We start from the raw sequence: 22,447 nt of genomic DNA, 5'->3' as shown, positions 1-22,447 counted from the left end.
TTGTCACCTTTTTGGTGTCACGGTATTTCTGTGGTGATATTATCTACGGGTCATTTTATCATTAAATGTGAGGTTTATGGTGAGGGACATTAGAGCTAAGAGGAGTGAAGAAATGACATGCAACAAAGGTTCCAGGCCACCACGATGCTCTTTGCTGACTTTGTAAAGTGCATTTTTCTGATACACTGGAGACCCTGGCTTGGCAATGATGAATTAGCTGAAACAGGTTAATGCATGTTTTGATTGTGAAGCTGCTTTTTGAAGTGAATAACCAGTCAACTCTCTCACCTTTTTAGTATTCAATTTTAAGTAAGAGTCTTTCAGATATTATATATACTCAAATTATTATTACAATGATTTGTACTCTGCCTCATCTTCCTTAAAGCAAATTACAGGATTGTGCCCTGAAGACAATATTTGACTGTACCATGTAATTCATCCATCCATCCATCCATCTGCAACCGCTTATCCCGTTAGGGGTCGCGGGGGGGCTGGAGCCGATCCCAGCCGACATTGGGCGAAGGCAGGGTACACCCTGGACAGGTCGCCAGTCCATCGCAGGGCTGACACATAGAGACAGACAACCATTCACGCTCACATTCACACCTACGGGCAATTTTAGAGTCCACAATTAACCTAACCTGCATGTCTTTGGACTGTGGGAGGAAACCGGAGTACCCGGAGAAAACCCACGCTAACACGGGGAGAACATGCAAACTCCACACAGAAGGGTCCCAAGCCGGATTCGAACCTGCAACCCTTGTAGTGCTAACCACTGCACCACCGTGTAATTCACAACAAATTAAAAATGTATAATTTCCAATTGGCAAGCAAGATGACTAATCACAGTCATCATAAACAGTGATTACTAATAGTATCCAATACGGCTTAACACAACTTTTTATGCAGTGTTTCAATAAAACAAGACTGCAGATGACACATTTTGCATGACATTCGAGATGTGATGCATTAATCAATGATTTCCACATTCAACTATAAATAATACTCTGATTAACATATCAGTCATGTTGACAGAGCAGACTGAGGGAATAGAAAATAGCCTGCTGAGCCGCAGTTTGCAGATTGATTCCCTTTTGAGGCAGCGTGGCTTACTGTATGTAACTGATGCAGAAATCAACCTGTGTTAGATATGCAGTATCTTTGCCGTTTTCATTTATTTCATAGAATTATTACTTGCATTCGTCTTTTTCAAATATGGAAAAGCAGAGCGTTATTCTTTTAATGTCATGTTAAATATTTGCATGATTGTCCATGATTAATCACGATTAATCGCAAATTATTCACACATTTTTATATGTTTAAAATGTACCTTAAAGGGAGATCTGTCAAGTATTTAATAATCTTATCAACATGGGAGTGGTTAAATGTGCTTGCTTTATGCAAATGTATGTATATATTTATTATTGGAAATCAATTAACAACACAAAACAATCACAAATATTGTCCAGAAACCCTCACAGGTACTGCATTTAGCATTAAAAATATGCTCAAATTGATAACATGGCAAACTCAAGCCCAACAGGCAACAACAGCTTTCAGTGTGTCAGTGTGCTGACTTGACTATGACTTGCCCCAAACTGCATGTGATTATCATAAAGTGGGCATGTCTGTAAAGGAGAGCCCCGTGGGTACACATAGAACCCATTTTCATTCATGTATCTTGAGGTCAGAGGTCAAGGGACCCCTTTGAAAATGGCCATGCTAGTGTTTCCTCGCCAGAATTTGGTGCATGTTTGGATTGTTAATTTAACCTCTTTCTTGACAAGCTAGTATGACATGGTTGGTACCAATGGATTCCTTATGTGTTTAAGTTTCATATGTTACTAGTAACTTCACTCTATTACTGTAATGCGTTAAAGAAATTAGTGGCGTTAACACTAATTTGCATTATTATCGCATTAACTTTGACAGCTCTAATAATAATAATTATTATTATTATTAGTATTATTATTATTATCATTATTATTATTACATGACAAAATGTAAACATGGAGGACATGATTACAGTTTCCTTTATTTGATAATATGTTAATGTTTGATCATCTTGCGTACCCTAAAGCTATAAGCTGCAGATGTAACACGATAAAAAGAAAGTTGTTCAGGGCGACTCATGCAGTGGCGTTATGTTGTTCGCCAGCTGCTCCTGGTGGGCTCCCACTTGACAAGCTTCAGTAATACGCATGTATTTCTAATGTGTGTGTGGTATTCCACTGAGGTTAGGATGGGCAACACATTGGTTCAGAAGAAAGCTTTAATATTATATCATATTATATTACATTATATCATATTGTATATTATATTGTATTATATTATATTCATTTATAATCCAGAGTGTTAAATAGATTAAATTCATAAATAAATAAATGCATACCTTATTTTTGTGGCTCATAGGGTCCATAAGATAATATTGAACTAAATTAGAGTTTTGATGTCTCATTATATTATCGTGTAGCATTACATGTTTAATATGTGAAACTATCAATATATAAATCACAAACTCATAAATACGGTAATTGGATACAGCAGATTAGGTAACATAATTTACAGCTTCAACATACCATACCATATTACATTATATTATGATGTAATTATATGGCAACATGATATACATGTTAATCTAATGAGTGATGTACTTTGTACATATAAATGAGGTAATTAGGCTATACTGCAGAGAGGTTGTTAGTGGATGAATAGAGCACCACAGAGGAAGGCTGGTTGGCTGGCTGAGGCACCATTGACTGCTGATCTACAAGCAATTATCCTTTTCCAATTTTCTGACCATAATTCTAAGGTAAAAGATCTATCCTCTAATTAGTCGAAGCTTCCAATCAAAGGCACATTACTGCAGACAGAAACAGCGACAAAGTGGATCGATCAGACAGAGAGACAGACAACTGCCAGCTGACTTATCTAATGTGTTAAAGAAAATTCCTCCAAAGCCACCTTATTAAGACTTCAGACAGAGAACAAAGTAGAAAGTAGACAAAACAAAACGATTAGCAGAAAGGAAGCGAGAGGATGAGGAGGGAGTGGTTGGAGCAGTGGACAAAATTAGATAAAAAAAGGTAAATGGGTAGAAGAGGGAGGGAGAGAGATTGAGAAATAGAAATCACACTTCAGTACAGAGAGAGAGAGAGAGCGAGAGGAAGGAGGAGAAAAAGGACAACAGCTAAAAAGGATGAGGCAGTTAGAGGAAGATCCAGAGAGAGGAGAGGAGCAGGGGAGAACATTATATCAGATGTGAGTGGAGGAAGTCATTTAGTTAAATTTAGCCATCATTTAGAAAGCTCTTCATGCCCCCTAAACAGCTCCACACCAGCAGGCTACTGGATGCCACAAAATGCCTGCAAAAAATCAAAATTAGGAGAAGAGGGGAGAGAAGAAAAAGATGAGGAGAGGAGAGGAGAGGAGCAGGCTTGCGATGTGACACCTCTCTCTGTTCTCTGTCTTAGTCAGTGCAGTGACGTCAGCTTTTTAACAGCATTGGTGTCAAATCTGGCCTCCCTCCTGTTTCTAGCGCCAGGAAGACAGCCTGAAAGAGATTATTAGAGAGTAAATGTGGATTTATCATGTATATTTATGAGACGTTTATCCTTTTTGATCACTGTAGACTGTAGTGCATCCTACAGAGGGGTGGACACAATATCAAAAACACCTGTGCAATTTAATGCCAACTTTATGAGGCTTAAAATGTTCCATTCCTCCTCCAAATACCATTTTGCCGTGCATGCTCGCCACTCTGCAGTCTCACTTACAGAAGAAAAGGGCTATATCAGAGCAACAAACTGGAAATGATGGCGTTTTTAAACAGCAACTACAGCAAATACGAGTAAGGACTGAAGGGTCAAATGGCTTTTCTCTGGTGTTCCTCACAAGGGGTGTCACAATTCTCCAAACCCACGCTTCAATTTGCCTTTCGATTTTAAGGTCATGATTTGATTTGTTTCCTCAGCACTGACGGCTATGCCATTGTTAGACTATTGAGTCTGGATTTGTGAAGATCATTGTTTTATGCCCTGACAACCGTCATTTACATTTTCAAATTCTACTGTACCTTGTAGGGTTGTGTTGCTATCACGTTGACAAAACTGTCCAGACGGACAGAAATATAAACACCTGGCAAAGTACTCAAAACCGCTTCTATGGTAGTTCCCGCTACAGTAGGTACAGGTCTCTGACTGTAGGTCTCCAGGACCATGTTTTGCCATGATGACTCACACACAGACTCACAAGGTGAAAACAATACCAACCACACACTGTCGCAGCTGGTAAAAATGAATAAGAATACAGGGGAAACTGTAAGCTTTACAGCTCTTGATGCACAATATTAAGTACAGTACAGCCTAATGTACAAGGGCAATGGAAAACAGTATTAGTTTTTCCATCTAGGTGCTATTTTTTATCTTTTTAACTTCTTCTTTACTAGCACACAGGAACTATACGCTGTGTCTATTTCCAGTCTGAGCTTGTTTGTGGGTTTGTACTCAGTAAAATTTTGTGTACATCATACCCCTGGCACTTCTGCCTTCCTGGCTCTGAACAATACTATTCTCTCCAGATTTTTCAATGCATTTCTAAACGTTTCTCATTTCTAATCAACAACTAAAATCAATCAAATAAATTCTGTAAAATATTCTGGCTGAATTTTGAGGATTATATAGTTTTTACCACTGGGAAAGTTGGGAAATTTTTGCCCCCTAAAAACATCTTAGGCGGAAGACATTTTTAAGGTTCAAGATTTTCAGACACATACGTAACTCCTACAGCCATGAAATTTCAGCCTTGGCTTGTTATACTTACCAAATCTCAGATTTTGTTTATGTTAGAGTCCCTGAAATTTGGCACAACGTCAATCAAATACTGTATTTTTTGCAGGAAATATTGAAATGTCCAGATGTATATATTTTTGGGGGACTGCCTGCGGCCCCAAAACCACACATTTTTTTCTATTTTCAAGGACCATTAATGAAACATAAGACATCTGCTTGTGCCTTTCAATCATGTAGATCTGTTGTACACAATTTTGCCTCCACCCAACCAAATTTCATGGCTTTATGAGTTATGTGTCTGAGGATATTGAACCCTAAAAATGGCTTCAAGTGACATTTCAAGGGGCAAAAAACTATGCAAATCTCAAAATTCAGCCAAAATATTTTACAGAACTTATAGCATATATATAAGGTTTGAACAAAATCTAAAAACACCTATCTGTTTTGACACAGAACGACCCCCTTGTCTCTTAGGAATTACACTTATAAACTACAAATTGTTTTTGCCAAATGAACTTTGGGAGGAAAATGTAATGTGAAAGTGTCGTGTTGGAAGTGCTTCGTTTTTATGGATCCAAGTCATGGGGAGTTGGTCGGGGTGCATGGCCGCCATACAAAGAGCAGGACCTTGATACCAGACACTGGGCTTTGAGCTTTTGAATGGAGAGAGAGAATACTGGTGTATTCACCGGTTGCTATGCTAGCGAGTTACTCCAAGTACATTTGTAGCGAGTCAGTAGAGTTAGTCAGCACTAAAAGTCTTTAGTTCTCGTCTTCATTAAAGATGATAACTTTTTCTGACCGATAGCCGACCCTTGTTAACCGATTATAAACCGTTAACCGACAAGATTAGTGCGTTGCATGCAGTTGCATGCTGTGGTTGTAGTGCCTAACAAGCCCTCCGGCTTTAATGATAAGCCGATGCACCAACAGGTTAAATCCATCATGTGTCGCCAGTTGCAGTGTATGTGCAAAACAGACAACTGAGTCCCCAGTTCACCAGAACAGGAGTGTTAGCAGCTACGATGCTGCGTGTTTTGTCGTGGACACATGCAGCCACTTTCGCAGTAAGTCTCAACCGCATCATTTAGTTTAGCGGCGAGGTTGTCAGCTGTGTGTCTGCCTGGCGTATTCTGTCAACCCGGCGTAAAGTTAGCGAGTGTCCGACAGACCGTGTGTGAGTATGTGCTGCGTTCACAGCTATGAAGTTACTGATAACTTCATACTCACCGTTGTCACACATACACGGTCTGTAAACACGGCGTAACGTTAGTGAGTGGCCCACAGACCGCGCGTGTGTGGCGGCGGTGAGTGTGGGGTTGTCGGTGGCGTTGTAGCTGTGAACATAGCAGTACAGTCGGTGTACAGTCGGTGAATAAATGCTACAACTCCTCAAGACCCAAGCCAAGCTCCCGTATCCTGCAACACTGTCTCAGACTCACTTAAGGTGGGCTGTTAAGGTGGACCAGCTATTCTCCATTAAGTGACAAGCCGCTCTGAGTTTTGCTCTGCTTTTTATTTGATTTTAAATATTTCTTTTAACCGTTTAACCAATAGCATTAATCTGTAAAAATGCTTAATGTCGGATAGCGGTAAAACGGTTAATTATTAAACATCCCTACTCTACACTTGGCTTTGATCCCTCAAATGTTGGATCTTCATATTAGATTCATTGTTATTATTAAGCTGTGTGCGTTCATATCATATCATCTTCCTTCTTTAAACTCTGTCTTGATGTGCCATCCTGTTCCTGTATGGCTGTCGGTGCATCCCGGGTACGTAACTGTGCTGTAAGCTGCTTTGGCACTAGCAGTATGCAGTGCCATACCGCTGCAGCTAAAGCTAAGTCTTAGAGAGATAATGGCTTATTGTCTGCTTCCCCTCAACCATCAACAGATTAGAGGCATGTAGACACGCAGGCTCTCCCTCTCCCTTTCTCTTTATTTCCCTCCTTCTCCTCCCGTTTTTCTTCTTCTCGCCTCTCTTCCTCTCCTCTCCCTCCACTCCTCTTATCTAATTTCTCTTCTCCATAAGCCGACTCACTCTCTCCCTCCTCTTACACCCACCCCACACCCATATAATTTTTAAACATGTTCTCTCTATTTTCAGACATCATCTTCTTTCTTTTCACTGCCAGAAACACAAGAAAACTGCAGTGTCAGCGTCAGCCCCCCCCCCACCACCACCATAACCACACACTCACCCTGCCTCACTCTTTCTCCCCATGTCTCTCTTTCTGTGGTACCGACCAGAAAGCTGTTTATAATACCAACAGTGGCTGATGTGCCCATCTGACATTTACAGTAGACAAACGATATACGGAAGCGGCCGTGGAAATAGAGGGGAAAATGAGAGTAGAAAAGGCATAAAGAATGAAACGGCTGACAAAAACAAGAAAGAGGGGGGTACAGATAGCAAAGCTGAGGTGCAGAATTGTGAAAAGGGTGGAGGAGGAGACAGTCAGAGATACTGAGAGAGAAAGAGAGAGGAGAAACTGAGAGGAATGTTGGCAGAGAAGCAAGAGAGCAGCACAGGAAGAGGATAAAATGGAGCGAGAAAATAAAAGGTTGGTGAAGAGAGGAGGAGGAGGAGGAGGAAATGCTGGGGAGTAGAAGTGGAGAATGAAGAGACAGAGGAGAAGAAGTAGATAGAGGGCAGATGAGACTGTGACAGGAGAGTTATTTCAGTGGTCATATAGACATCTCAATGAAAATGCCAACAACCTAATCAAAGGACTCGAAAGGGCAGAGAGAGAGAGAGAAGGAGAAGGAGACGCCGAACGAAAGGCGGGAGGAAAATGAGAAGGAGTGAGGTGGAGGAAGTTGATGAGAGAGGAAGGATAGAAAGGGACAGAGGGAGAGAAAGATGGAGAGAAGTGGAGGAAGGGAGGGAGGACATGTTAGTGAGGGAATAGATGGAGAAAAGGAGGAGAGCAATTAAAAGGGGAGAGAGAAGGAAGAAGAATGAGTGGCAAATAGGCTTGCCGCGGCAGTCAGTGTTGCCGGTGTTACACGGTGGTCGGGCATACACCGATTACATTACTTGCCCACCGCCCCCTCCATTATTTAGCTTTTTTTTATAGAAATAAAACCCATTTAGTTCATTTTGGAGTATAAGCGCCGTGTTATCAATACATAGTCGGACGACGGGCGCTACAATCTGAAAGTGAAAGTGTCTGTATACGTACGGAGTCTCAGCACAGAGTAGCAGATTGACGATGGTGGAGGATTTGGTTGTCAAAGCGAAAAGCAAAAGCACCTATTTGGCAATATTTCGGATTTAAAACCAATGCTATAAGGGAACCCTAACGTTAATGAGGCAATCACGGTGCGGAGGATGGAGTGTTCACAGCTGGTGTGTGTCACGCAGCGTCGCTGGGTGGAAACTTGCGGTCCCCGCAGCGAAAGCTGGACTGGAGAGGCCAGACACACAGCCCTTCCAATGTTAAAGATCAAAGTAAGCGCTCTCCAGATATTGAGCATCATCTTTTATTGTCCGGTGTAATCGGTAACACTGGTGTTGTCACAAGTTTATTCATCGTCACATCCCTAGTGGCAAGGAGGAAAAGAAGGAGCAGGGGAATGCTACAGAAAGTGTCGAAAGAAGAACCAGTGTCATGGATGAAAGGAGGGCAGAAGACATGAGGCGAGAGAAAAAGGGCAGAGATGAGATAAGAGATGAGTGGAGAGCGAAGGAAAGAAAATCGGGTGAAAGAGAGAGAAGAGAGAATAGCTTGCTTTTTGACATTCAAGAAGCACTACTTGAACCTCCTCCTAGAAGCAGCTTATTGTCTAGTGTGCTGAAGATGTGCTGAAGGGCCCTGATACTTTCTTTGCCGGCAAAATGTGGCAGAATTAGAGCAAATTTGAGTCGAGAACATTTGTTAAAAAAAAAACATAACTACTCTGAAAAACAAAGTTAGACTAGCTCATGCTTACATTTCAGAGCAGGACTTAAGACAGGTGGGCCGACAGAGAAGCTGTGTTATTTAGCCATCACATGTCAGACAGAAGTAAGCGATTGCCGTTGTTCAGATTTAATGGCCTGTAAAGGACACTGCAACATCAATTTTCATACAGCTGTGTGCGTGTTTGTGATTGAGAGAAAAAGAGCGAGAATGTGTGTCGCTGATATTGCTACGCTGGAGTCTTGGAGCCTTTTACAACCTTTCCTTTATTATTTCCTTATCACACTGCTTAAGGCCTTCCCTCCCTCCTCCTCCTCTTTCCCTCTCCTCCCTCCACCTTCTCCTCCTCCTCCTTAACCCCCTCCCCTCTTTCCTCACTCAGTCCCTCCATCCATCTCTCTTTCCTCTCCAGCTGACAGGGCGATATTGCTCAGTTTACACTTTAGATGTCAGAAAACCTCAGAGCTTCAGCTTTATTTTAATCTTCTTTCTGTTTTTTACTTGAATTGATGAATTGTTTCAAATGTTTCCATTGCCCTATGTTATTTCATTTAGTTTAACACAATTCAATTTCATTTGATTTAGTTTGATTTGATTCCACTGGATTTCGGTGGATAAAATCCTGCTATTTCCCAAAAGGATGGCACAAGGAAGCGCTGGTAATAAAACACACTGTGGTCTTTAATGGAAACAAATAAAAGCTAAATTCAACAAGAAACAATTTAACAGCCATTATGTGCCTAGTACGTTTCTTGGCCTTTGGACCCTGGAAACTAATTCCAAACCTTTTTGTAGAGTTTAAACACATTTTAGAGGCCTCACCTTCCCTCCATCTCTCCATCTGCTCTCTCTCCTGCTCTGCCATTACGGAGGTACCTTGTAAAAAGCCTTCAACAAATCAGCAATTGCCTTAGTCAGTCACGTAGCCAGCCTGTAACACAACCAATCAGCCAGCAAGCCAGTCAATCAACTTAACAACCAGTCCATCATTTAGCTGGTAAATCAAACTGACAGTCAGTCAGTCAGGCAGCCTGCTGGCCAGTTTCTCACCTCCTCCCTCCCTCTCCCGCTGCCTTCCCTGTAGGGCTGTGCTGCAGTGGCACAGCGTACCACGGGACCTTTTCAGCAGCGCTCCTATGATGTTGGTTTCCAGCAAGCTAACATCTATTAACACCCCCCCCCCTGGTTTATATCTCCCTCTCTCCCAATCTCTTCTTCAGCCGCCGTTCCTCTGCCTCCTCTGTCTTCCTTGCTTTGTGCACCACGGGACCATTTTTTTTGCCGTGTCCTTACGATGTAGGTTCAACACTGCTAGCGACCATTACCGATCATTAAAAATGGATAGAATAAGAACGATGCTTCTGGAGCAACGATAGCCTGTGGCAAATGCATAAACACACATTTATACACAAACATGCCGGCTATTAATGTGGACACGTATAAAAATCCTCCAAACACACACACACACACAGGGATCCAACAATAAACCAACCTCACTGACAGTCATGTTTGTACACTATGCCTCTGCTAATTTGCACATACAAACTTCCACATTTTATGGAAATACAGTTTAAATTCCTTCGCATGAACACACTCAAACAAGCAAATACACCCACTCATGCAAACTTGTGTAAACAAGCAAACACTTATACACGTACATAAACACTTTCAAGACAAACACATTCACTTTCAACTTGCAACACTACATTAATATGACACTCCGCTTGTACAGCGTCCGCATGGCTGCACTCAGAAAAGCTGTGTACACGCACGCATGATGTCGAGATACAGTGGCGCGCACACACTTTTAGCTTACGCATGGACATTTACACACAAAAGGGCACTCAAGCACAAAATAATCCCCTCACTGCTCCCCCCTAACACACACACAGATCCAACCCTAACCCCAAGCATTTTTCGCTTGAAGGCCGAGACAAACACTCACACTCGCAGACAGTTTAAAGTGATTCATCATCTGCAGACTTTTCAACTTTTCTACAGATACAGTGGTAGAACAACTCTCGCGCACTTTGCAGAGCGGTGAACCCGTTAATGTGAGTGACAGCTGCATTAAAACACTGGACTGCACAGCAGATAAGTGGAGTACATATAATTTGACTGAGAACACAAGTGAGAGAGGAACACAGAGACAGAGACACTAATAAACAATCTGAACCCTTTGCCAACCTGGAGAGTAATTATTACTGTGGCTCTGTATTTCTTTCTGTGTGTCTCACTGTCTCGCTCTCTCCCTAAAATCACATTAATGGATGAAAGTAGCTTCTGCCGCTGCTGACTCGTCGCTTTGAAATGGAAATGTAACTCATTGGCTCCATATGTAGAGCGCGCATACACACACACTCGTACTGTACACGACACACAGACACACACGCACCCACCCACACACACATACAGAGCGTAGGTGTGCTGGAAGAGTGTGTCTCTCTCTCACACACACTATGCCCTTAAACCATGGAACTAAGCGAGAGAAAACTGAAATAACACTAATGTAACATTAACAGACACATTAGCCTGCTTAATGTTAGCCCGCTAGCCAGCCATTAGCCCACAGCTTATAGAGAATGTCATGCTAACAGAAAGGCAAAGCGGAAATAATAAAATAGCAAAAGTGCTACATTAACAGATACATCAGCTTCTATATTCAGCGGACAGCAGCACCAAACCAACAGATCCTCAGGTTTAAAGCTGCAGGGTGCTACAGCAGATGGACACCATCATTCAGCTGCATACACAATCTGTATTCAAGCTAAAAAATGTCCACCCTGCTTAAGTGTCTTTAAGCAAAACACTGAATCCCTACCAGCTTCTATCAGCTGACCCTGCACTCTCATCAAAAAGTGAATTTCCTGGATCAGTAATTACCATATTACTTTTATCTGTGTTATTTTAGCTTGCTAGCCCTGGGATACGCCAAAGTAAGGAACAGTTTTACATTCAGACCGACAATGGCACTACATCAAAAAAATGCAGCATCCTCATTCATTTCAATGAGACCAATGTGCTGACGCAGTGAGGCCACCGCCACAGAGGGCTCCAGCTGCTGCAGTACTTCTATAGGACTAGCTTTTTACTTAATGTAGCAGTTAACAACAATAAGTAGCGAAGGACAGCGCTATGAGTGGGGTGAAAGATCCACTTGCTAATGTAGACTAAAGTGCATTTCAACGTGATGCGATTGCTTAGCTTGAATTTTTTTTTTTTTAAATACAAACTAGATACAAATCTTTTAACTGAATTCAACAAAGCAAGGGCTAAATGAAATTGATTATTTTCATTGTCGATTAATCTGTTGATTATTTTCTTGATTAATCGATTAGTTGTTTGGTCTATAAACTGAAAAATGGTGAAAAATTTCGATCAGTGTGTCCCAAAGCCCAAGATGACGTCCTCAAATGTCTTGTTTTGTCAACAACTCAAGAAAAGAAGCAAAGTAAAGTTTCCAGGCTCTCGTTTTTCCTCTCATCAGTGTAATGTACACTAGCCTTTCATATTAGATTCAATGTTATAAGTAGGCTACAATAATCAGAATATGAACATTCATGCTCCCTCATGTGGCACAAAAATGTACTGCATGCAGATATAAATGTTAAATAAAAGACTATGAAAAGAATTCCGCAAATTTGGCGACGCTAATAAAAATCTCCTGCGACCCACCTGTGGGTCTCGACCCAGTCTTTGGGAATGACTGGTATATATGACGTCAACGGACCAAGAAAGGCAAACCCTGCCCATCAAGAGGTGCTGAAGAACACTACACTGAATCTTTCTGTGTTGATAGATGAATGTCTAGAGTAACAGCTTTCATTTGTTCACAAGTTCCGAGAGGTATAGCACGTGATGTTTGGCACCTGGAATTTGAATAAAATAGATTAGACCTCAATTCATTGCAAACATGGAACGGTAAATGCGCAGCAACACCTCTTGAACCCACTGCGCTGCTACCAGAATACCCTGCATCGGCGTCAACAAACCAAACCAACGGGAAGCGGTGGAAATTATGTACTTGACTGAAATTGGTAAAACTGTACCGCAGCTGTTGATGTTCTAAATAATTTGTCAAATTAAATTGGGATATTGGTTGTCATGGATGTCTTGTAGCCACACCGACTGATCTTTCATTACGAACTCCAGTTGAGAGGTTCATTTCATGCTTATTTTTAGAGCTGGCTGGCTGAGTAATCCTGTGTTATGAAATAACCCTCAGCTCCCACCACAGCGAGGCGTCTGCACCACAAGGTACAGAAAAACAGCAACAAACTGCTGTGCTAAAGTGGCCGCATTAAAAGCTCGATACCAGCCAAATGCAAAGCTTTAACCCATCATGTAAATTACAGTTCTTTACAGCCAGCTACAGCACATAGCTCATCAGGCATATATTTGGGGCTTTAATAGCATACTGTAGATCTTTATTTAGATGCTGGATGCATGCAGACATCGCCAGCAGTTAAAAATATAAATGTAGTGGTCTTGATTAGTTGGGTTTAAAGATTTTTAAATAAAAAACATTAACATGCTTCAAAAAAAGAGCCTGACAAATAAACGAGACATGGCATTTACTCATGCATACTAATGGGCGGTAAAACGCAATTGGACCAGCTATGCAACAGCACTTTTATGATGTTCATAATTTCAAGCTCTGTCATGCTATTTCATATGATATACACATGCTCTTTTATTTCCTTATTTCATGCTGTCCTCTCTGATTTGAAATGACAGATGGATGTAAGATTCTGCTGTGTGTGATGCAGTATTTACAGCGAGCATGAAATATTCGAGTCCAGTTATTAATATCAACAGATTTTAGAGCCCTGTTTGGTCCTGCCTTGAGGTCAGCTCGGTGGATTTCCCTCCATATCTGAGGTATAAATTCAGGGCGGACAGGGTTATGATGTCATTACTTAATGCCAGACATTACTAGCCGAGCAGCACAAGATGGAAAAGTCATTCCTGATTAATCGCGTCTGCTAGGGAATACATTTTCATTTTCTATTTCACTTTGTCTCCCAGTGCATAGCAGTGCCTCTCCTTCCTCTCCGTCCCAATGTCTCTTTAACACACTTGCTCTGATCTCTGCCTCTATCTCAATCTCTCTCTCTCTCTCTCTGTCTTCACACATATTCTCCTCTGCTCTCTCTGCCCTCTCCCCCTGCATTAGTCTACTGTATGTAGGCCATGGCTCTTTTAAAAGTTCTGTCATTTGAACACCATAAAGATAGATTACTCGCTCATTTTCAAGCCAGCGTGGACGACTAAAAATGACTTTTTCCTTTCCAGCGGCACAAGCATAATGACCCATGTACACTTAACATGTACTTTGTGTGTTCTCAGAGAGTTGATTCTACTCTTGTGATACTATCAGTGGCACAGTTTCAATTCACATGTTCTGCACGTGTATATATATATATACATATTTAAATTTCAGAACTTGTGGGAATGAAAAACAAATGGTTCATTGCTTCCAGTACTCATTAGATCTCTCTGTAGCTCTCTCGGTCTATCACCACTGTATCGCTCTTACACACACATCCACACGCCACCTCTTTGCTCTCCATTGAACTGTGTACTCTGCGGTAGTTAACTGTATTGAAGTGTGTGTGTATTCTCTGGTCTCACTAGACAACTAGAAGGACCCTCAAGTACCTGGAAATCATCAGTACTCAGTGAGATGTCTCGCTCTGTCTGTTGCAGGTGCGTGTACACACACACATTCAGGGTCTCCTGCTCTTTTCTCAAGCTCAGCTTGTTTGAACTGTGTGTAGACTTTGTTGTAACTGAGGGGATTCAATTATTATACAAGCACCTGAAAACATTGACAAAAATGTCTCTCTTTCTTTTAATCTGTCTCTCCCACGTAGAGGTGAAAGTGCTTCCATGCTTCTCATACATAGGAAGCAGAAAATTATTAAAATACACATGACCACACACAGCTTTTTAAATTTAAAGTAAGCTGCAAAGAAACGTATCACCGACACACCTGCACAAGCACAGAGACACCCTCAAATGTGCACAAATGGTTCTGCATATGCATAGGCACTGCACTCATGAGAATCACAGAGCATCTGGTGGGCATGTTAACTATTGATTTTCAGAATCTATCCTGTAATTATCTGAAGTCCTCTGTTTTGATTTAGATGGAAACCTTCACCTACTGTATGTTGAATCCCACGTAAACTACAATTCAGCAAAATTGAAACACTTTATTTTAAGTCCCCCTATTTATCATTTATAAGCAATATAATGTAAATGTGTTTTAACAAATTATAATATAGTTATAAGCAGATAGACATTTTAAGTGTTTATAATACAGTACTTTTAAACAATTATTACTTCACCTCCCAAGACATGTTTTACTACATTGTCATTTATTATCCGTTTCTACTGCAGCTTCCATTTACAGGTTTCAACAGGAGGAGTTTTAGTTGTTAAAGGTGCTAAATACAGGATGGGGAGCATTTCTATTGCCTATGCATGGCTCTCAACATGGCGACGGCTGAGCTGGCAGCTCGCAGCCAACGGTGCTAATGGTGCTAACAGTGAAAACAGTGAAAACAACGACAACAGTGCTGACAGGTGTAACAGTGTTTATTTGAGGAGGAACCGGATTGGTGGGCGCTATGCTTTAGCAATTGCACCATCAGTCGGGATGGCGTTATCAGCTGTAACCGCCGTATGAGAGCAGTGCATAGCGGCTACCGTGAACTAGCCAGTGGGGCACGCTCACATGCTCAAACATGCGCTAAAAGCACACGCCGCCGGCCCGGCTATGTCAACAAAGGTGGAAGAAGCTCTGATTACAACACACACAGAGGGAGAGTGACTTCATCCTCTAGATATTACTCCTCTATATCTTTACATAGCAAATAGTTGTTAGTTGCTATATTAATGCTCTGGATATTGTATAGAGCATCGTTTCCCACATTTTTTTCCTGGGGACCCACTTTAAAAAAAAAACATCACGACCCAACTCACAATAGGCCTTATCTATAAATCGTGAAAAGAGTGAATTTTTGCGTAAATGTAATTTCCGCATCACCTTATATTATCTTGAATAGGTAAACCAGCCATGTTGAAGAAATATACGTTTGATAAATCACACCTTTGTATTATGCATGTTATTGAAAACATAAACACATGTTAAATATTTTATAAATGAGACCAAATAAATGTATTTAGGCTGAGTTAACAGGTTATCTCATTCGTTTCGTTTCCTCTCATTTGTTAAACAATATACATTTATGGGGAGTTAAGAGGCTCTCGTTTTTTGCCTCAGTAAAACAAACAGGATGTATGCTAGCCTTTCATATTAGACTCAATGTTATACTATAAGTAGTAAGGCTGGGCGATATGGAGAAAATCAAATATCACAATATTTTTTACCAAATACCTAGATATCAATATTGCAACTTATTGTACGGTTGACCATTGGTGCTTTTACTAAATATTTAGACAATTATATTTTTTATAAATAATCATTAGCAATGTGGATATAATGACTAAGTGGGTAAAGGGAAATAAAAGAACTGCTATAACAGTCCGGTAAGTTCAGAGAATTACATCACTTTACTGTAATGCAGCCTTTAAAACCAGGACAACACGTATGCCATACTGCAATACTAAAGATATCCAAAATCTGAGATGATATCTAGTCTCATATCATGATATCGATATAATATTGATATATTGCCCAGCCCTAATAAGTAGGCTACAATTATCAGAACAATACAAACAATCAGGCTCCCTCATGTGGTTCAAAGGTGTACTGCAGGTAGAAATGTTAAATAAAACAATATGGAAGAAATTCTGCAAATATATTTGGTAACCCTGATACAATCCCCTGCGACCCACCGGAGGGTCCCGACCCAGTCTGTGGAAATGACTGGTATAGAGCACCTTTAACAAATATATTCTACATACTTATCTACTTGCAATTACATTATAGTGTGTCATAAACCATCTATCACATGTTTAGAAACTGCTTATAAATGTCCTAATAGAGGGGAAAAAAGTAAAGTGTTCTACTCTTCTTATCAAATATATGTGGTAAATATCATAAACACAAGGTCCACTTACTCAGCTAATCACAGCTTTCCACCATATCCCAAGTCGAATAGAGTTAGCTTAGATGTCAGCATGTGACCTGAGTATAAGACCTCTGTCGTATGATAACGGCTGATCATGTATGAGGAGGAGATCATAACACAGTAAAGACACGTGAGCAGGTTCCATTCACTGAAGAAGGCCATGGGATGTGGTCAAAAGTTGCTTGAATAGCTAAGTAAGTAGTCCTTGCTTTTAGAATATTTACCACATACAGTAAACTGTAAAGTGTGTGTCCCCAAGGTCAAGAATAAATAAAATACTTACACTATATCTATGTATATATATATATATATATATATATATATATATATATACATACATACATACATACACTTATTTCATTCTTTCACATTTCATTATGCTTTCTGAATTTTCACAAGTTTCATTGGAACATGTTTCACACGTCTTCTCTATATCTAATACCCTCAGTTGTATGTACCTACTGTGAATGTGAATGTGAATTGGGTAGATAGCTCTGTTTTAATTAGCCATCTTCTCATCCACAGGAACAGTGTGTGTGTGTGTGTGTGTGTGTGTGTGTGTGTGTGTGTGTGTGTGTGTGTGTGTGTGTGTGTGTGTGTGTGTGTGTGTGCGTGTCCATTTCCCATGTGTCTGATATTAGTATGCCAGGCAAGGGGACAGAGAGCTAGTCCCAATATCTTGTTGTTTGGCATTGATTCAATGTCAGCTAATTGTCACCGTGTGTGCGTGTGTGTGTGTGTGTGTGTGTGTGTGTGTGTGTGTGTGTGTGTGTGCGTACGTGAGTGCGTGTGTGCGTGCATGCATGTGAGCATTCAGGTCTTAATGCCCTCATAAGGATAAAAACATTAAAAAGCTTCAGAAACAGAGACATTTAATCAGTCCTCACTTTGAAAAGGGAATGAAAATACGTCACTGAAATGTCCTGTGTGTGTGTGTGTGTGTGTGTGTGTGTGTGCGTGTGTGTGTGTCTGTCTGTCTGTGTTTACTTTCCCTAAGTGAACAAGTGAGTGTGTGAGTGTGAGTGATTAAACAAGGGCTTCATGGTCCCAGTGGGGGTCTAAAATGAAGTTCTCAGACATGTTATTCTCAAACGTGTGTGTGTGTGTGTGTGTGTGTGTGTGTGTGTGTGTGCGCACATCACTGAGTGCCAAAAATGTCTTTTGTACAGTCCCCTGTAGAGTGTAGTTAACAATATATCAATTATATAAGCACTTATATAAGCACTAGCTGGGTTTTGGGGGAATTATAATCACAGTTGGACATTTGGACGTTTCGCGGCTGAAACCTGTTGATGAGTGAGCTGGATGTATTTTTTCTCTCTGTCTCAGCTTTTGATAAAGAAGCACAGTTTGGCAGTTAAACATATGTAAATATTGTACAGGATTAGGACAGTATTATTACAAGGGCATTCAATAAGAATAATGATGATTCACGATTAACATGATTTTATGTATCTATTTTTACTCATAATGTTGCTTATTCCAAAATCTTTGTTTTTTTTAAATAAATTCTTAAGTGTGTATTTAATTGAGAATTTAAGGCATACTTCAGAGTAAAAGGTGCTTTAATTACTTTATTTTGATTTATTATTAAATAATATTACTAAACATTATTGTTATTATTTTATCATGTATTATTATTTAATTATGCATTATTATTATTACTACTACTACTGTTAAATATTATGTATTATTATTATTTACTATAAGTGAAAATTACAGAAATAATTAATGTGATGATTATCCCTAACATCATTGTAAAAACAAGAACAGAAACATCCTTTTAGCTCCTGAGGGATTGAGTTATAAAGAAATAAAAGAAAACAATAATAATCACTAGCGTCACCAAAATGCAGTTTAATAGACATTTCCCTCCATCGTCATGCTGCCTGGGTTGTTTATTTTGCACTTCAGTTCATGTCTGGAGATACCTGACTTGATGACATTTTTAAGTGACATTTCCAGACAATCAATAATTAGTTGTGTGTTGGAATTTAAAGTGCGACATCACATTTAAAAGGCTGCAACCATCTGGGGTTTGAGGTTTGACGAAATAAATTATTACCACCCTCCGTCTGTCTTTCCAGATGTCAGTCTGCCCTTTAATTTTCTCTTGCTCTGTTTTTCTGGGTGTTAAACTCTTCAATAACTAAAATAGCTGCAGGTATGCCGCACATCAAACGGTAATAATGTGACACGGAAAAGCTTCAATTGTGGCCAAGGTCAGGGTTTTTAGATGTTGCATTAAAAAAGTAAATTGCATGTGAAATATTTCTGACATTTTATTGGTTTAAATTGATAATCTAATATAGAATCTACATCATACATACTGTAACTGTCAAACTGCCTATGACTGTGGGGGTGGAAAAATGCGGAATTTAAAGCTGATAAACAACATAGGAAACGCAGACACAAACAAGTGCACACAAAGATTGGAGTGAAAGATGAACTGCAGGTGATAAGAAGAAGCAGTCAATCGCAGACAGCTTAAACGCGCCATCATCATATTCATCAACATTCACAATTCTCCCACAATCACACTTCTATACTCAAATTCCTTCATTTCCAGGTTGACAGGCTGCATGTATGGCAGGGGAATACAGATAAAGATAATACCATCAAAAAAACTCACACAAACACAATATAAATGCACGCCCAGAGATAGATCAGTGGTAAGGGAAATGAATGGGCACTATGAGAAAAAATACTGCTACACACAAGCAATTATCAGGAATTTTAACACTGCTGGAAACAATTTTGTTCTGTATCGCAGAGGGAGTAAATCTGACAGATGCATGTGTGTGTGTGTGTGTGTGAGAGAGAGGGAGAGATTGAGAGAGAAATACAGAGCATTGAGAAAGAGAGGGAGGAGAAGTGCACACAGAGAAGCTATTGATAAACAAAGTGACAGTAACGCTCCCACCAAACGAGGAGAATGTTAACACTTTCTTCTCTATCCATCTATAGCACGAGGAACCTCCATGGTCACTAAATCTCCACCAACACAGACCTGCTGGGCTGCTGACACACAGCGTCAATCCCCTGTCATACCATCACACTCTGCCACAGCCGCTGAGACAACTGCTCCTCTGTGTGTGGTGACTCCACAAAATCATGTTATACAATGAGCATGGGATTTCCTGTCTAAATGCCCTCCAGGAGAAATTGCAACCCATCTCTCTCTGTCTAAGTCTGCTCATTTGTAGGGATGCACCGATACCGATATCGGGCCGATATACTGACTCAAATAGCTGGATCGGATATCAGTGACAATGATGCCGATCTATTCAATTCAATTATATGCTATATACATTGTATGCTGTAATTTCGATTCTTGTTCATGTTTTGACCGATTTGTTGCTGCATTAAAAAGGTTTACACCTGAATTGTAATTCATTTTGAAGATTTTTTTGCCAAGTTGTTGGTGCATGGTTTATTACTTTTATAATATATGACAATTCATTACATTTATATTTATTTGTTACAATTTTGTTTTACAAGGAAAGCAATGTTTAAGTCCAGCCTGATGTTTCCTTACACATAACAGATTGATCCCAGTGACAGTGTTTTATTAAACGCTGGTATCAGATTGGTACTCAGTATGGGGCCGATACCCAAAGCCCAAGTATCCCTATCTGGAATGGAAAAAGTCAGATCGGTGAATCCCTATTCATTTGTCAACAGTAACACAGGTTATTGAGTTAGTTAAAATTTACCAAACAAGATTTGTAACTGTTTCCTCATCAGATGTCATTGATGTCTCCACCTGGAGAAACTACATGAAGTCTGAAGTTTAAGTGATCTGTGATTGATTCTGAAGTTTATTTATTTTACATGATCTGCACAGCATGGAGGCCCCCCCAAAAAAACATGAGCATGCCTACACTGTTCCCTAGATGTAATAATAGCCTATACTGTGTCCAAGTTGGGCACTGTGCACTAGCTCTCTCTCTCACGCGCATACACACGCACACACACACACACACACACACACTAACCCACTGTGCGTGCATGCTCTCATTCTCTCTTTTTGCATTCACTATCTCTCAAACACGCAAAAGGACACGCCATCCCCAAAGAGGCGATCGTGCACACACTCACACACACACACACACATACATATAACTCTCTCTCTCTCTCTCTCTCTCACACACACACACACACACACATAACCCTCTCTCTCTCACACACACACACCAGCGTTGTCCGCAGCAACGAGACGTAACGAATTAACCACCTTTCTTTTTTCCTCTCACTCTGGCGTGCACGCTCACACGCAAACAAACCAACCTGCGTTTATCAGGATGCCCTCCAACACACGCGCGCGCACACACACACGTATGCAGGCATGCAAGCGCTGCAGGCACGCACACACACACAGACACACAAACACACAGACCAGCCTTAAACCTGTGTAAAAGCTCTCTCACCCTTGGACGGAGAGCAGTCCCCGAAGAGGAGCCCCAGCAGGAGGAGAAGCGGGAGGTCTCGTCTCAGCCTGCAGGATGTCTCTCCATTCAGCCTCCTCCTCCTCATCATCAGCATCAGCAGCATCTCCGGCGCTCCCAAATCCGTCATTTTGCTGTTAAATAAATCCAAGCTGGCTTAATGTTAAAGCCTTCTTCTCCCCACCTTGCCGCTCCGCTTGGCTGCAGGAAGCGGAGGGGGGTACAAGAGGACGGCCAAAACCCCCCCTCCTCCTCTTGCTTTCGTTTTTAATACACAAATAATAATAATAATAATAATACTAATAATAACAAACACCCGAAGATCAATCACGAATACCCCACACACACATGTCCATGGTAACGTGTGGACAGGATAACCGGTGACGGGTTGTCGGTGGTCTGAGATCGGGCAACACGCTGCTGGTGTGAGCTGTCATAGCAAGAGAACCGGAGGACCGGAGGACCGGAGAGGAGAGGAGAGAGATGATGAAGAGACTCAGTGAAGGAGAGGAGAGAGGTGGTTGGTAGGTCCGCACAGCACGGCGAGCGAGCGACGACTGAGAGAGAGAGAGAGGGAGAGAGAGAGGGAGGATGGGAGAGAGAGAGAGAGAGAGAGGGGGGGGGGGGAAGAGAGAGAGAGACCAAAGAGAGAGAGAGAGGGAGAGAGAGAGGGAGGATGGGAGAGAGAGAGAGAGGGAGAGAGAGAGGGAGGATGGGAGAGGGGGGGGGGGGAGAGAGAGAGAGACCAAAGAGAGAGAGAGAGGGAGACCAAAGAGAGAGAGAGAGGGAGAGAGAGAGGGAGGATGGGAGAGAGAGAGAGAGGGAGAGAGAGAGGGAGGATGGGAGAGGGGGGGGGGGAGAGAGAGAGAGACCAAAGAGAGAGAGAGAGGGAGACCAAAGAGAGAGAGAGAGGGAGACCAAAGAGAGAGAGAGAGGTTGGTCTGGGAAGTAAAAGAGAGGGAGGAAAAGTGGAAAATAGTGGAGATGAAGAGAGAGTGGGAGGAAATTGGGAGAAGTAAAGACTGGAGAGGGTGGGAGGGGGGAGAGAGAGAGGGAGAAAGGGATGACAGGAAAGACAGACAGGTTTAAGAAGGAGGGCAGATGAATGAAAGGAAAAAAGAGGGAAGAAGGACAGACATTTCGGGAAAAGGAAAGGGAGGAAGGAAAAGGAGATAGGGAGGAGAAAAGGAGGTGGAACAA

The 22,447-nt window shown here is 41.2% G+C and overlaps 1 protein-coding gene across 2 annotated transcripts in view; it reads right to left on the bottom strand.

Annotated features, from left to right (window-relative positions):
• Positions 1-21,785, bottom strand: part of LOC141754265 (CUB and sushi domain-containing protein 1) — a 467,652-nt gene extending 445,867 nt beyond the window's left edge. For both annotated transcript variants that reach the window (XM_074613208.1, XM_074613217.1), the window contains exon 1: positions 21,230-21,785. In XM_074613208.1, coding sequence (XP_074469309.1) covers positions 21,230-21,377 — 148 coding nt within the window. In that variant the 5' untranslated portion in view covers positions 21,378-21,785. The remainder of the gene's footprint in view (positions 1-21,229) is intronic.
• Between the last annotated feature and the right edge of the window lie 662 nt (positions 21,786-22,447).

Source organism: Sebastes fasciatus, chromosome 2 (genome assembly GCF_043250625.1).
Source record: "Sebastes fasciatus isolate fSebFas1 chromosome 2, fSebFas1.pri, whole genome shotgun sequence".
In the NCBI taxonomy this organism is placed as follows: domain Eukaryota; kingdom Metazoa; phylum Chordata; class Actinopteri; order Perciformes; family Sebastidae; genus Sebastes; species Sebastes fasciatus.
Note: the sequence above shows the minus strand (reverse complement) of the source record. Positions and strands in the feature narration are given on the sequence as shown.